Consider the following 14,247-nt stretch of genomic DNA (forward strand, 5'->3'; position numbering starts at 1 on the left):
TATATATGCTATATATATATATATATGCATGCACACATACATAAATACATGTACTATTTATCTTCTAAGGATGGCTGAAGGGTATGTCAGCATAATAAACAAAACACACAAAATTCTCCATTTCTACTGACCTCAATAATCAGAGATTCATATTCCAAAATATCCGGGACTGTAATCAAAAGATATAAAAGGAATGCAGAAAATAAACTTCTTGTTGGATGTGGTGGCTCATGCCTGTAATCCTAGCACTCTGGGACCCTGAGGGGGGTGAATTGCTTGAGTTCAGGAGTTCAAGAGCAGCCTGAGCAAGAGCAAGACCCCATCTCCACTAAAAATAGAAAAACTAGCCAGATGTTGCGGTGGGCACCTGTAGTCCCAGCTACTCAGGAGGCTGAAGCCAGAGGAGAGGACTGCTTGAGCCCAGGAGTTTGAGGGTGCTGTGAGCAATGAGGCCACGGTATACTACGCAGAGTGACAGAGTGAGACTTTGTAAAAAAAAAAAAAAGAAAAAAAGACTTCTTTATATAAATCTGCATATGCAGGGTGTCTGTAAAGTTCATGTACAATACATCCTGTATATGCTTCTTGTAAGAGGTAAGAGACCAAATCCTTTGGCTTCTCGCAGACCCTGGTTTATCCTCTTTTTACTATACACCTTAGTCCAAATTTTAGTTTCCATTTGACAGAAATCAAAAGTCTATCCTAATCACAATAGTCTCATGTGATTTCTAGAATTCTGTCAATTATTGTCAGAACAACTCATTTAACTTTCATTCAAGCACTGCTTTGGGTTGAGGGTGTCTACAAGGTCTGACAATTAAGTTCATGAACTCACCCTTGAAAAAGTGCTACAAACCTCATTGCTGAGTATCACTACAATCACCTTTGACATACTCCTCTTAGGAAGCTAGGTACCAACATCAGTGCCTAGTCTACCCTTTAAAGCAATTTTGGAACTCTTTTTCTGGAATGGCCATCAGAGATATTGTCATAATATACTCGAGGCCATGAATATCATCAAAATGTCTTCCTTTCAATAGGTAAAGAAATAAGTCATTGGGCATCAGATCAGGTGAGTAGAGAGGATATTTCAATGCAGTTATTTGTTTACTGGCTAAAAACTCCCTCAGACAATGCTGGGTGAGCTGGTGCATTGTGAAGCAAGAGCCTATTTTTGCACATACCTTTCTCGTGGCAAGATTTTCAGTTAAGATTTTCCTGTTTCTCTGTCTCTCAATGAATTTTTGCAATGTTTTCAACAGCTTGTTACTGGCCACCCTGACCTCTCTTCATTAATGACACGTTTTGTCCCCACAGAAAAATATTTAATCCATTTGTACACTGCCGTTTTTTTTCGTGGAAGTATTCTCATAAACTTGGACTAACATGACCCTGACTTCGTGTCCAATCTTGCCAAGTTTAACAAGAAATTTAATGTTTGTTCATTGCTCTATTTCAAGCTCCAACATGCTCGTGATAGCACACAAAATCATACAATAATAATGACCACCACTCAGCAAAACACAGCCACAAGTTACCACGAACACAGCTGTGAGACACAGATATACCAAGGTTATGAACAACCTTTACATAAGGACACAATGACAAGTTTACAAACTTAATTGTCAGACTTCATATTATTGCTTTGAGCCATTATTTTGATTTCACATGATTACTTAAGAAATATGTTCTTAGACTTTATTTCCGAAACAAGACTTTAAGCTTTTAAAAGACATAGTGCTTCTCCTGCACAGCTGCTTGGATCTGGCAGATATTACACAGTGCAATATAGCTAACAAAACATAAAAATGAGTCTCTATTATCCTCCTGCTCTTGGCATCCAACCTGAAACCTTATTCCTCTTTTCTGACCGCTTCATGAACTTTCGGCCTCATTCTTTCCTTCTGCATGAGCCCACAGAGCTAGTTAGCCTAACGGCTCCAGAGCCAGGCTATCACTTTCTAGCTTTGTGATTTAGGGGCTAATAATATCTATAAAAGTAAAGAACACGCACACACACCTCTCTCTCTCTCAGATAGTATTAGATTAGTGCCTGTAACCTAGTAAATGCTATGTATTACCTTTCTTCATCATTTGTTGTCATCTTCATTTCAATTTTTGATAGCTTCCTGTGTGTCTGACCTATGTTTTCCCTCTTGAGTAGTTGTTTTTACCATTTGCGAGATTTTCTAGCCATTCTAGGTAAACATTTCATTTGGTTTGATCTATCTAAAAATCTACACCCATTTATAGGCCATCAATGATAGTACATCCACCAGGTATACTTGACTGCCATGGCACATGATTCCATACAACTCAAAGTTCTCACTGACATTGTTGATTTGTCTGTAATTTAAATAAAATCTTATCACCATTCAAGTTTTAAGAAAGTATGAAGAAATAAGGAAAAATTCAGTAATAAAGAATAGTCATCTGAATATTTCTGTTAAGTTAAAATCTTTTTGCCAAGGAATAAAACTAATTGTCATTTTAATAATCCAAAAGTGATTATATAGATGAACATTTTTAATTATGATATAAAAACAGAGACAAACATTTTTAGATACTAGCTGACCCCAAAGAAAGTCTTTATGTTCACTGTATTTTGATCAGAAGTTTTTTTGTTTAAACAAAAATGCTGTCCTCAAACCAACTTAAAAACACCACATGAATTACTGTACCGAACTAGGTTTTATGTGTGCATAAATAAATTATTTATTTTAAGTCCAAACATACTTTATATTTCCTGAATTATGGGAATACTATTTAATCTAAGATGTGAGCTTTGTCTTTAACATTGTCTCAATTACCCACCCTCTGTTGAAATAGAAATGATCAACAGAGTCGTCTCACCAAAGTCCATGATTGTTCACATCAGTAAGTTCTTTTACAATTATTCTTATGCAAGTGAATCCAGCAAAATAAGAACAAGAAGACTGTTAAAATATGAAATGAGAAATAGTTATAAAGTTGACTTTAAAGTGTATTTTATGAAATATATTTTCAAAGAAGAATTTAGGAAAGAAAAATAGTAAATAAGTCTGAAAATCATAATTACATAAAGTTTAAAAATTATAAAACTTTAAAAAATCACGTTACTTCACTGGTTTCACTAACCCCTCTTCCAAATTAAATTTTCTACTCCTTAAATTTAGGGATGAAGATAAATTTATGAGCTAGTTGAAACATTATTTGGCAAAATGGTTTGTACTGGCCATTTTTCTAAATCCGAATATCTTTCCATCTTTTGTTATTGTACCACTGAAACGAGTAAAATTTTATAAATTTGGATGGCAAATTTCTGATGGTTTGAATTGAAATTCAGGTTATGCAGAGTAGGCTAGATTCCCTTTGGCACTGAAAAATAAGGTACACTGAAAACATAAGCAACAAGTCAGTGTGAGGACTTGTTATTCATTTTAATATGCCTGGGTTAAATAAAAGCATTTTCAAAGATGAGACCCAAATCAAAAGTTACAAGGGCAAATGGCTTAGACTACAGATGCTGAATTGCTACAGAGCCATAGCAATTTTTGCATATGCAACTTTAGAGCCTGCACCAGGTGGAACAGAAGTAAGACTAATCAATTAGAATGAGAATGGGGCAGAAAGCTAGAGAATGGCAGAAAAGTACCATTTTCTGTACTAATAAATAAATACTATGTAATATATAAAATAATTATTATGGTACAACGAATTTATACCAAGAATTAAAAATCCCTTAAGAAGTTTATCAGTTTTCAAGGAAAATGTTACAGATAGTCTTAATAGAATTTTAAGACAGTAAGAGACATTCAAGATCAGCCAGTCAAACTTCCACATTAAGATAAGAAAAGGTACCATGAGACGTTCAATTAGTTATGCTGAAATCATGTTTGATTTAAATAACTATGGAACTGGGTGGCGCTTGTGGCTCAGTGAGTAGGGCGCCAGTCCCATATGCCGGAGGTGGCAGGTTCAAACCCAGCCCCGGCCAAAAACCACAAAAAAAAAAAAAAAAAAAAAATAAATAAATAAATAAATATGGAACTGATCAGAAACTAAAGAGAGTTCATTTTGGCTAAATATTACCTTTAATAGTTTGAGATGGAAATAATCAAGAACACTGCTGCAAAACTGAATTAAAAGAGCCCTTTCATAATAAATAAATTCTGACAATGTCTTGACCACAAAATCTTTGAAGTGAAGACAACTGTTCCTTACTCCTCTCTAAAGATCTAAATCAAAAGAATATTCTAATGTGAAGATTATTTCTCTGGAGATGATTTAGAAAACACAGGCCATAATCTGCTTCTTAAGAGGGGAAAAATAATCTTTTATTACATTTAGATGAAATTTTATTTTTTAGGAATCACTGCTTGGCTGTGAGTAGTTGTCACTTGCTCAATATTATTCACACTTTCTCCCTTATAGCAAGCTCATGTGTAACAGTCTTAACTTGTGGGATGGGTTGGAACTCTTCATTCTAATCCAAGGGCCATAGGTCACTGTAAACCACAAATTCTTCCTCCCTGGGGAAATGTCAGGGACGGGTTCTTTCCCATCTCATTTTTCTGCAATAACCTTTATATAAAATAAAGTTTATGGCACTAATGATTAGATCTGACATACTATAACACCTTATCTGGCAATTAAAACAAAGAAAAATTCTTTTCTTCAGAGTAGCACCTAAGGAATTTCAGTTATCTAGTTATTGTGAGGTATAATGAAAGAATAAGAATTTTAAAGGGCACAGAGGAAGAAATTTTCCCACAAAATGATTTTGACAGCTTAGAATAGAGGCTGACAAACATTTTCTCTGTAAAGAACCAGATGGTAAATATTTTGAGTTATGTGGCCAGATGTCTCTCTCAACTACTCAACTCTACTACTGTAGCATGAAACCATCCAGTGGACAATACATTAATGAATAGAGGTGGCTGTGTGTTCCAATGAAATTTTATTTACAAAAACAGGGAGCTGGCCAGACTGGAACCACACGCTGTGGTTTATAACCCCGATCTAGAATTTATAGTAATTCATAAGAATATAAAACCAAAATTTAAATTTAAAAAAATATACTATACTTGCAGGTACCTAGCTGATTCTCAGAAAAATTAATTATATATTTTTAGCTTTAGGCAAAACCTGTTTGCCTTTTCTTATTATATAAATTATAGTGGAGATGTTTATACATTCCATAAACATTAGACAATTTCAATCAAATATTATAAAAAACTTATGAGTGCTGAGCGTAGAAAACATTAGCTCTTTGATTCTATACTACATTTTTGAATTCAATATAATAATCCTTTTTTCTTGGGCTTAAAAAGGCAGATTTCACAGAGAAACTATTTAAAAAGACTATCAAATCTACTTATAAGAAAGGCATTTTTTATCATTAGAAATGATTTGTCATTAATTTGAATTATTTTTCTGGTTGATCATTTAAGTATCTCTCCTTATTTGGGTATTTTGATTAAATACTAATTTTTGGCTATGATTATGACCAGAATAAAGGTACAAGTACTATGTATCTAACATAGTAAAAAATTTAGTATGTCATTTGAGTGTAAATTATAATTCCCTTAATTAGTACATGTATAGGTAGCCCCTTTGTCCTAAGATGTGTACATCAGATTAACAGTGGATATTTATAAAGTTTAGTGACATGTCTACTGATCTGAGACACACACACACACACACACACCCCTAAACACATAAATGTACATAGCATTTAAAATTAAAACTGTTTTCTCAGTATAAATTTAGTTTTAATTCTAGTACAATTCTAATTTTGAGTATAATTTTACTACTCGTAAGGACTGGATAACTGATTAAAATTTTACTAATTTCAGGTACACAGAAAAAGCTATGTTGTCCTCTATGGTGATTAGTAATTTCATTGTATTTTTTATTATTGGATAATTTGTAAGTTATTTGAAAAATTAAGCATTTTGAATTTTTCATTTTGTGTTTCTCTTGTCTTTTAAAAAGACTGACGGAAATATGTAGGGAACTTTTAGTGACTTTGGCAAGGGTATGCAGATGTCAAATGAATGATTTTTGGGATAAAAGATATATAAAGACATGACTTAACACAACATTAGACTTCTTCCTTAAAAGATTTTCGAAAACACCAAGAGGGAAGAAGATTACTTAATAGGCTGAAATACAAATTCAGTTGGAATCCAGGTCTACAGGGCTTTTGAGTCTTCTAATGTTGAAAATCTCAAGTTGACTCTCCAATTTAAAAAAAAAAAAAAAAAAAAAAACTGGAGAGGGGAAAGGAAAATTTTTGTTCTGGAAATGTGTTCTTCTCTGATGCAAATAGAAATCCATCTTCCAAAGGAAGAAGTAGAGATGAGTTGCTCTAATTTAGTCTTTTGGAAAGAGACAAGAAGAATATGAATTTGCTAAAAATCTTTTGTTTCTTCTAAGTATTAGTTTGTACGCTCAGAGGTATCTTTTTTTTGTGTGTAAAAATTTTCCAAACCCCAAGATCTTCATAAAAATTAACTAGAAACACTAAAATAAATTTTTGGAAGAGAAGAGTATAGGGAGTCTTAATTTTTTTAAAAGTTACATAATAGCAGAATCTAGCATTTACTTGGTGCTTTTATTTAAAATAGTTTATCCACTTTCCTTTTTATGGTTTTTCTGTTTGGGGAGATAGAAATATTCCAGTATTAAAAATATTCCACAATATATGTTATTAATAAAATTCCCAAATCCCAAAATGGAAGTGATAAATTTCCTGAAATTCCTAATAAATTAGTAATAATTACTAATAATTAATAAATTTCCTAATTAAATCAGTTTTAAGTTTCTATGAATTAGTAACAGAAATGAAATAAAATTTTAGGATTCACACTGTAAAATTCAGAGGAAACAGAATGCCATATACTTACCTGAAAAATACATTTAAATTAACAAAATAATGCTACTTGTAGGTTTAAATAATGTGGTAAAGATATGATAATCACAAAACATATTTATTGAGCCCTTAGTTTAGCTGTTTTATTTTACTACTCATGACTACTCTGTAAGGTAGATGATAAACTTAAATTCTCCTTAACATATAAGGAAAGAAGCAAAAAGAAGTGGAACACTGGTGAAAATGGAACCTAATCTAGTTATGATTTCAAGGTTGTTATTTAATGAATATGTGATAACTGGTTTACCAATTCCTACGAATAAATACTATTAATATGAGTTGCAAGAACAAACATTAAATGGCAGAGTTCATTGTCAGTTAATCTTTAAAAGTTAATTTGTCTCACACAGGGACCACATACTCTTAAAAAGCGGTATTTCTTACTCTTCTTTAAAGCATTTATGATAGCCACATACTCCTTTTGATGGGAAAGTAATATGATTTTTAAAATCCTTTTTCTTTAAGAAAAATCTCTCATGTTGAACAAAGAAATGCTAGTCTAAAATATTCCTATATGGATTTTATTTTTATATAATTTGTCTAGATTTAAGGTTTAAATAAGGATTGGCCATATATTATTAAGAAAAGATATTAAAATGTGAAAACCTATATGTCCACTTTCAGATAAATGGATAAAGAAAATGTGGTACACACATAATGAGGAATACCATTCAGCTTTAAAAAAGAAAATTCTGCAATATTATCCAACATGGATAAGCCCTGAAGACATTATACTAACTGAAATAAGCCATTCACAGAAAGATTATACTGTATGATTCCAGTTACATAAGGCATCTAAAGTAGTCAAAGTCATAGAATCCAAGAGAGAATGGTGGAATCAAACCGGGGCTGGGAGAAAAGGGAAATTGGAAGTCACTAACCAAAGGCATAAAGTTTCATTCAAACGAGTAAGTTGTGAAAATCTGCTGTATATGTATAGTCTAACTACAGACTATACATCTGTAGTCAATTGCTGACTTCAATTTTTGTTAAGAGAGTAGATCTTATGAGACATGTGCTTAGTAAAATAAAATAAACAATTTAAAGAAAAAAGGTAAAAAAAAAATGTCCAAAGTAAGTATTGAATTTATTTCAAATCTCTGTTCTTACACTATACCCACCCCTGCATGCATGTAAAAAGTATTTGTGATTCCTTTGCTGCATGATTACCCTTGAACCAGATAATTTAAAACAAACTCTTGTGACTATATGGAAATAGAGGAGGGTTTTGAGAAATATTATACCCTGAAAAGCCAATTGGCAATTTGGGCTCAGAATTTTTTTCAGAAGGTTAGGCACTTATCAGGAATTTGGGTGAAAATCCTTTTAAAAACAGCTTTAGGTAAGTGGTGCAAAGGCTTAATCCCACACAAAATGCTTCTGTGAGTAATTTATTGAGAGCAATTTTTACTCTAGTGACAAGTTTTTGCTGAGACCTAAAGGTAACTATTAAGAAGGGGGAAGTTTATTTGTATTATACATGTGCAAATTTACTTCGTTAAGAGTATAGAACTAAGTGGTGTCATAGTTTTTTAGTACACTTCTTGCCTACAGCTTAACTGGCTACAGTCTATGACCTACTAATTTTTCCATTCAACCACCATTTAAGTTTAAATATTCTGTCAAACTTCCTCATGTACAAATATGTTTATATTATGTTATACACATAACACATAATATACGTTTATAATACATAATTACATACATAAATTACTTCCGAATTTATATAGTATAAAACATGATAAACATATAAATTAAGTATACTGATAAAACACTGTATGAGAGATTTTATTATACAGTCTATTTTATACAATTATTACAGAGATTACCATGTCTCATAGTTTATCTTATACAGATGTATTATTTCCAAAGACTAAAGATTTTTTCTTTTTTTTTTTTTTCCAAAGACTAAAGATTTATTGAAAACACAACAAATCAAGTTTGATCCATTATTTTCAGCTACTGCTCAGGCTTATATGTTAATAAAACCAACAGAACTGAAACGATATTTTGCAAAGCTTCAATATGAATGGACAAGCATATTCCAAGTTATGCTTTTAAAATGGAACTATGGCAGATGCCTTAATTTGCTAACTGTAATAAAGCCCATTAGAATCAGAGTGGTGTTAACACAGTCAGAAAGCTTACAAGAGGCATGCTAATTTTTGTAAATATTATGAGAAAAAAACTTAAAATCTAAAACTGTCCAACATCTTTATGAGTAAAATTAAATTGAAAATGTTATAGGTCATTTCTAGGAGTCCAAAGAAATTCTTCACTGTTTCCTTTTTGTTGACAGAATTTATGTTTATAGACATAATTATTAGAATACATAAATATATAATAACAATCTCAGATGGAGATTCCTAAGTTAGATGACAAAGGACATTTTAAATATTTTAAAATTTCATCTTCTTGTGTGGATTTCAGTGATGGAGTTTATGGAACCAGAAATTAAAACTCCTCTGGAGATACTTACCCTTTTCTGTTCTTTTACATATTCTATCAATTCATCTCTTGCTCTTTTTACTGCTTCTTCCACAGCCTTTTCACTTCGCTTCTGTTCTTCTATTATTGCTGCCTTAACAGTTTCCTGTTTGTGGGAGGAGGAAAAAATTAGAGACGTGTGCACAATGACTTGTTTGTGTCCATTCTATAAACTATAAATTTTTTAATGGGTTGCAGTTCAATCTGTTCAAAACATATCCTTAAATAGGAATAAGAATTTACAAAATCTTTAGGATTTGTTAGGGATTTCTTTAAACTGAGTGAAAGGGAAAAGAAATGGAATAAGCCATTTATTACGGGGAGTAGCTGACAAGATTCCAATGGATTTCTTACCAACCTTTATGATTGACTGCCTTCTGGTATTTTTCACTATCCTCGTAAGACTTCCAACTTGTGTTTATTCTTCCAAGAATACCAGAATGCTCTAGCTGTTTTATTCACATTTAATTTTGTCATCATACAATAATCAAGCGTGGTCTGGGTGGTAAGATTTACAGCTAGTTTGGTTCTCTTGCCAGCTTAAGATGTTGAGAGCTGGACATCAAGAATAAGAGGTAAAAAAATCCTCCCCGTGTGCTAAGGTTTGAAATGGGAGATATACCGAGGAAAATGGTATTCCTCAATTATTAAAATAGTAATTGGTTGGGCAGCGCCTGTGGCTCAAGGAGTAGGGCGCCGGTCCCATATGCTGGAGGTGGAGGGTTCAAACCTAGCCCCGGCCAAAAACCACAAAAAAAAAAAAAAAAATAGTAATTGGTTATCCAAGGCATTTTAGAATTGCAGACAGAAAGAATGCTAAAAATCTAAAAAAGAAATATAACACTTCACAAATCAATTAGAATTTGATTTCTGTTCAAATAGTGTTTCATAGATTGAAATGAATGCCACAAAACAAAGTTCTTTAACTTCCACTGTTTATATAGGTACAAGCCTATTTCTAATGGGATAGTAACCTAATGGATTAGAAAATGATTTGAGTTTCTTAGACCATTTCCTTGATTTTTGATTATTAAAGGCTCTTCACTCTGTGGTGTGTATATATGTTTCTACTTAGTCTAGTTTTCCCAATTAATTTTAGAAATATATATATAGGTATATATATATAATCCATAAAATACAAAATAGTATTATCTACTCTAAATATATTTATTTCAAAATTTTGAAAATGCCAAAAAATAGAATCACAAACCAAGGTACACTGGCATACATAGTTGGATACAAAGAAAATGAGACAAACTATATATACTGTTTTCTATTTCTGGCATTTTTCCCTTAAACATATTTTTCATATTTTCTTAAGCCATAATACAGAGCTATGGGCACCACGCCACATGTCATATTTTAAATATTGTTTATCATGTTAAAATATATGCAGAAATATGCATACTATAATATGATTTCTATTTAATTAGAGAGCAGCATAATAATTTATTTTACCAACCTTTAATCATGGGCATTTTGGTTATTTAATTAAATAAGCAGGAAAGAGCATCCATATATGTATCTTTGTGGTGTACCTTAGGTGTTTACTTAGAACCGATTCAAAGAGTGGAACCATTTTGGCAAAAGGATATAAACTCTCCAATGGCTTTTGACATTTTGAACAAATTTCTTCCCCAAAGCAACCCATGAGTATGACTATTTATTGAATCGTTGATTGCATTTCATTTCATCAGTACTTAAAATCTTTTCTGATTTGTGGAGAATGGCATCTAATTTTATCCTGTATTTTAAAAAGATTTTGTGATGTTAGCAGTTAGTTCATAGAAATATTTGCAGTATATGTGTTACCTCTTGTCATTAGCTTGACCATGTCCTCTGCCCATTTTAACATTGTATGTTTATCATTACTTGGATTCCCTCTTCCTATATACAAAAGTGACAATTCTTAAAAGTCTATATAATGATTACTTTGAAAATTGTTACTATTTACAATTAATGAGTACATTAAGCTTTAGATCCACTTATGAAATAATACAGTACAAATTTGTTTCTATAATTATTTTAAAATATTGAAGTTGAAAAAGTATGCTAATTTTTAAAAGAAAAAATGAGAATGAGACTATTCCAAAATAAAAGCTATTTATTACAATTCTTATTGACTTACAAATATGGAATTTAAAATTTTTCCAATGACAAAGGAAAAAAACATTACATATTTATTAAACTTCCCAAAATAAAACACACTAACACTTTTGTAGTAGAGTATATATTTTCACACTATGTTGATAAATTAAAAGCATAAACAGCATCACATTAGTTCAGGTCAGGTTTTGCCAACACTGAGTTAAAAAATCCTTAGTTTTCAGGGCTTTTGAAATTTTAGATTAAAAATAAGGTTTCTATCTAACAATGAACATAAGTAAATTTGACTAGGCCTATTTTATTGGAAGCAAAAGCATCAATTTAAATAAATAGACTATCTCCAGAAAAACATCAAGAGTTAGCTAATGTTCTTCAGTTGACATTTTTGGGGGACAGAGGGCTGAAAGTTTATATTAATTTCTCAGTCCATTTTTTTTTTTTTAGGATCTTCCATTTTTCACTTTTAAGCTGGCAAAGTACCATTTACAGTACAAAGTTTCCCTTGATCACATATCCTCCTCAGTTGAGAGTTAGGTGATAGTGCAGGTTGTGAAGGTCATTCTGAAAAACTATTTCCATGAAGAATTCGTTTGAATATAATACAAAAGTAAAGTTTAAGCCTTCCATTTTCCAATCAACCAAATTCTGAATTAGATAGAATTAGTTAACAGTGTTTACATGTATGTAAGGGATAGTGAATTTCTGCCTCCATATTTTGTTGATTCCATGAATGAACTATATTGCCTGTATTAGTCATAAGAATTAATCTAAAATAAAGCACAGCTTGCAAGAAACAAAGAGCTGCCACCACCGAGTACATTCAAACAGGTGATTCTGAAACGTTATTTTCCCGAACAGTTTAATGATGGCAACTCTACTGGAACATGGTACATTCCCTGAGGTAGGGCTTCTCCACCTTAACACAATTGACAAGGGGGACATCTTTTGTTAAACAGTATACCTACTCTTTGGATGGCCTCCAGTACAGAAACATTACTATGAAGCGAATAGTTTGCAAAGAAAAACACTCAATTGCATATATAGGATGTTGTATTTGTAAAGATGTATCAGTTGCATTTCATGTCATATTTCTTTCTTTTTTTTTTTTGAGACAGAGTTTCACTATGTCACCCTTGGCAGAGTGCTGTGGCATCACAGTCCACCACAAAGTCAAACTCTTGGGCATAAGCGATTCTCTTGCCTCAGCCTCCCAAGTAGCTGGGACTATTGACACCCCACAATGCCCAGCTATTTTTGTTGTAGTTGTCATTGTTGTTCAGCAGGCCCGGGTTGGGTTTGAACCCACTAGCCCCAGTATATGTGGCGGCACCCTAACCACTGAGCACGGGTGCCAAGCCACATGTCATATTTTAAATGTTTATCATCTTAAAATATATGCAGAAATAATACATTCAAATGATTATGTAACTAGTTTTTAAGTATGGAGAAAGTTCTATATACTAAAAATGAAAGACTGAAATCAGTTTTATATTGTTATAATTAGGTAGGTCGTGTTAAAAGTCATTCAAGACTAAAAGCTTATGTGACATTTTGTACAAGATTTTATGATTTCTCTTTATTGGTTAAAAGTATAGTTATATTTAGTATCCACTAAATCTGTGATACATTTCAGTAATCACAGGATCACGAACCAAAAAAAGGTCTGTGGGTTATAAACCACAGTATCAGGTGGTTGTTTAACTTTCTAGGGAAATTGTGTACTTATTTCTTGTTTCTATACAGGATATATGCGTATTATTTAATTATGTATTATGTTTAAAGTTGCATGTGGTTATGAAAATGCACCTTAGAAAATGAGTGATGAATTGGAGGGGCGAAGATCAGATATCACATACTATACAGTGTTCTAGCTTGTGGTTGATAGAAAACACTGTTCATATATTCATTTGTCAAATATTTCCTGAATACCTATTTTGTGTAAATAATAGCCCCAGATACTAAAAAGCTTTTTGTCTTTCTCATAACGAATTTAAAATTTACCTGTGGAAACAAAACATAAATATACAGAAGCTGAAATAACAGTATAATAAAAGAGATCTCAAAAGATGTGGTGGCTCATGAATGGTGGTAGTATTAATTATGAATTATAAGGAAGGAAATATCATAATGTCTACAATGGTTAGAGAAAGCCTTAAAAAAGTGCTGGACCCTAACCTGAGATTTAACTGGTATTTGGTACAGAAGCATGAGGATGGAGACTGAGGGAAAAGATAAGTAGGTTATGTTGAATGTTATTTAGAAATAAAATCTTATATGACAATTGACGAAGAGTGAAAAGATAAAATCCAAGTATATGTTTGAGGGCTCTTGTGGGAAAAGTGGGAAGAACAGAAGATGGTAAGCCTGACTGGGTCCAGGTAGTGGAGAGCCTGCAGTCTTAAGGGCTGAATCAGCAACCCAGTAACGTCAAATGGACTGGTTGCTCCTCCTGCCACTTCACAGTCTTTACGTGAGTCAGCAAATACAGTTTTTATTAATCCCATACATAGTCATCCTTGCCTTACTCCAAATGATATAGCAAAAGTAAATAGGAGGTATGTTTAGCACAATGTCTGTCAAAAGTGGCTAGCTCTTAATTTAAATAATGGTCTAAGCAAGGAAAAGAACAGACAAGTTTTTATTCCCTTCCTATGTAGGAAAAGGATTACGTAGTACCATCCTATGTTGACAACAGGCAACTCTGATTTAGGATATATATGCCAGAAATTTGTGTCTGT

General features: G+C 32.3%; 1 protein-coding gene across 4 annotated transcripts in view; it reads right to left on the reverse strand.

Moving 5' to 3' along the window:
• CCDC91 (coiled-coil domain containing 91) overlaps positions 1-14,247 on the reverse strand; it is a 355,649-nt gene that overhangs the window by 49,499 nt on the left and 291,903 nt on the right. For all 4 annotated transcript variants that reach the window (XM_053556723.1, XM_053556721.1, XM_053556724.1 and 1 more), the window contains one exon: positions 9,396-9,509. In XM_053556723.1, coding sequence (XP_053412698.1) covers positions 9,396-9,509 — 114 coding nt within the window. The remainder of the gene's footprint in view (positions 1-9,395; positions 9,510-14,247) is intronic.

The sequence above is a fragment of the Nycticebus coucang genome, chromosome 12 (assembly GCF_027406575.1).
Source record: "Nycticebus coucang isolate mNycCou1 chromosome 12, mNycCou1.pri, whole genome shotgun sequence".
NCBI classification, from domain to species: Eukaryota; Metazoa; Chordata; class Mammalia; order Primates; family Lorisidae; genus Nycticebus; species Nycticebus coucang.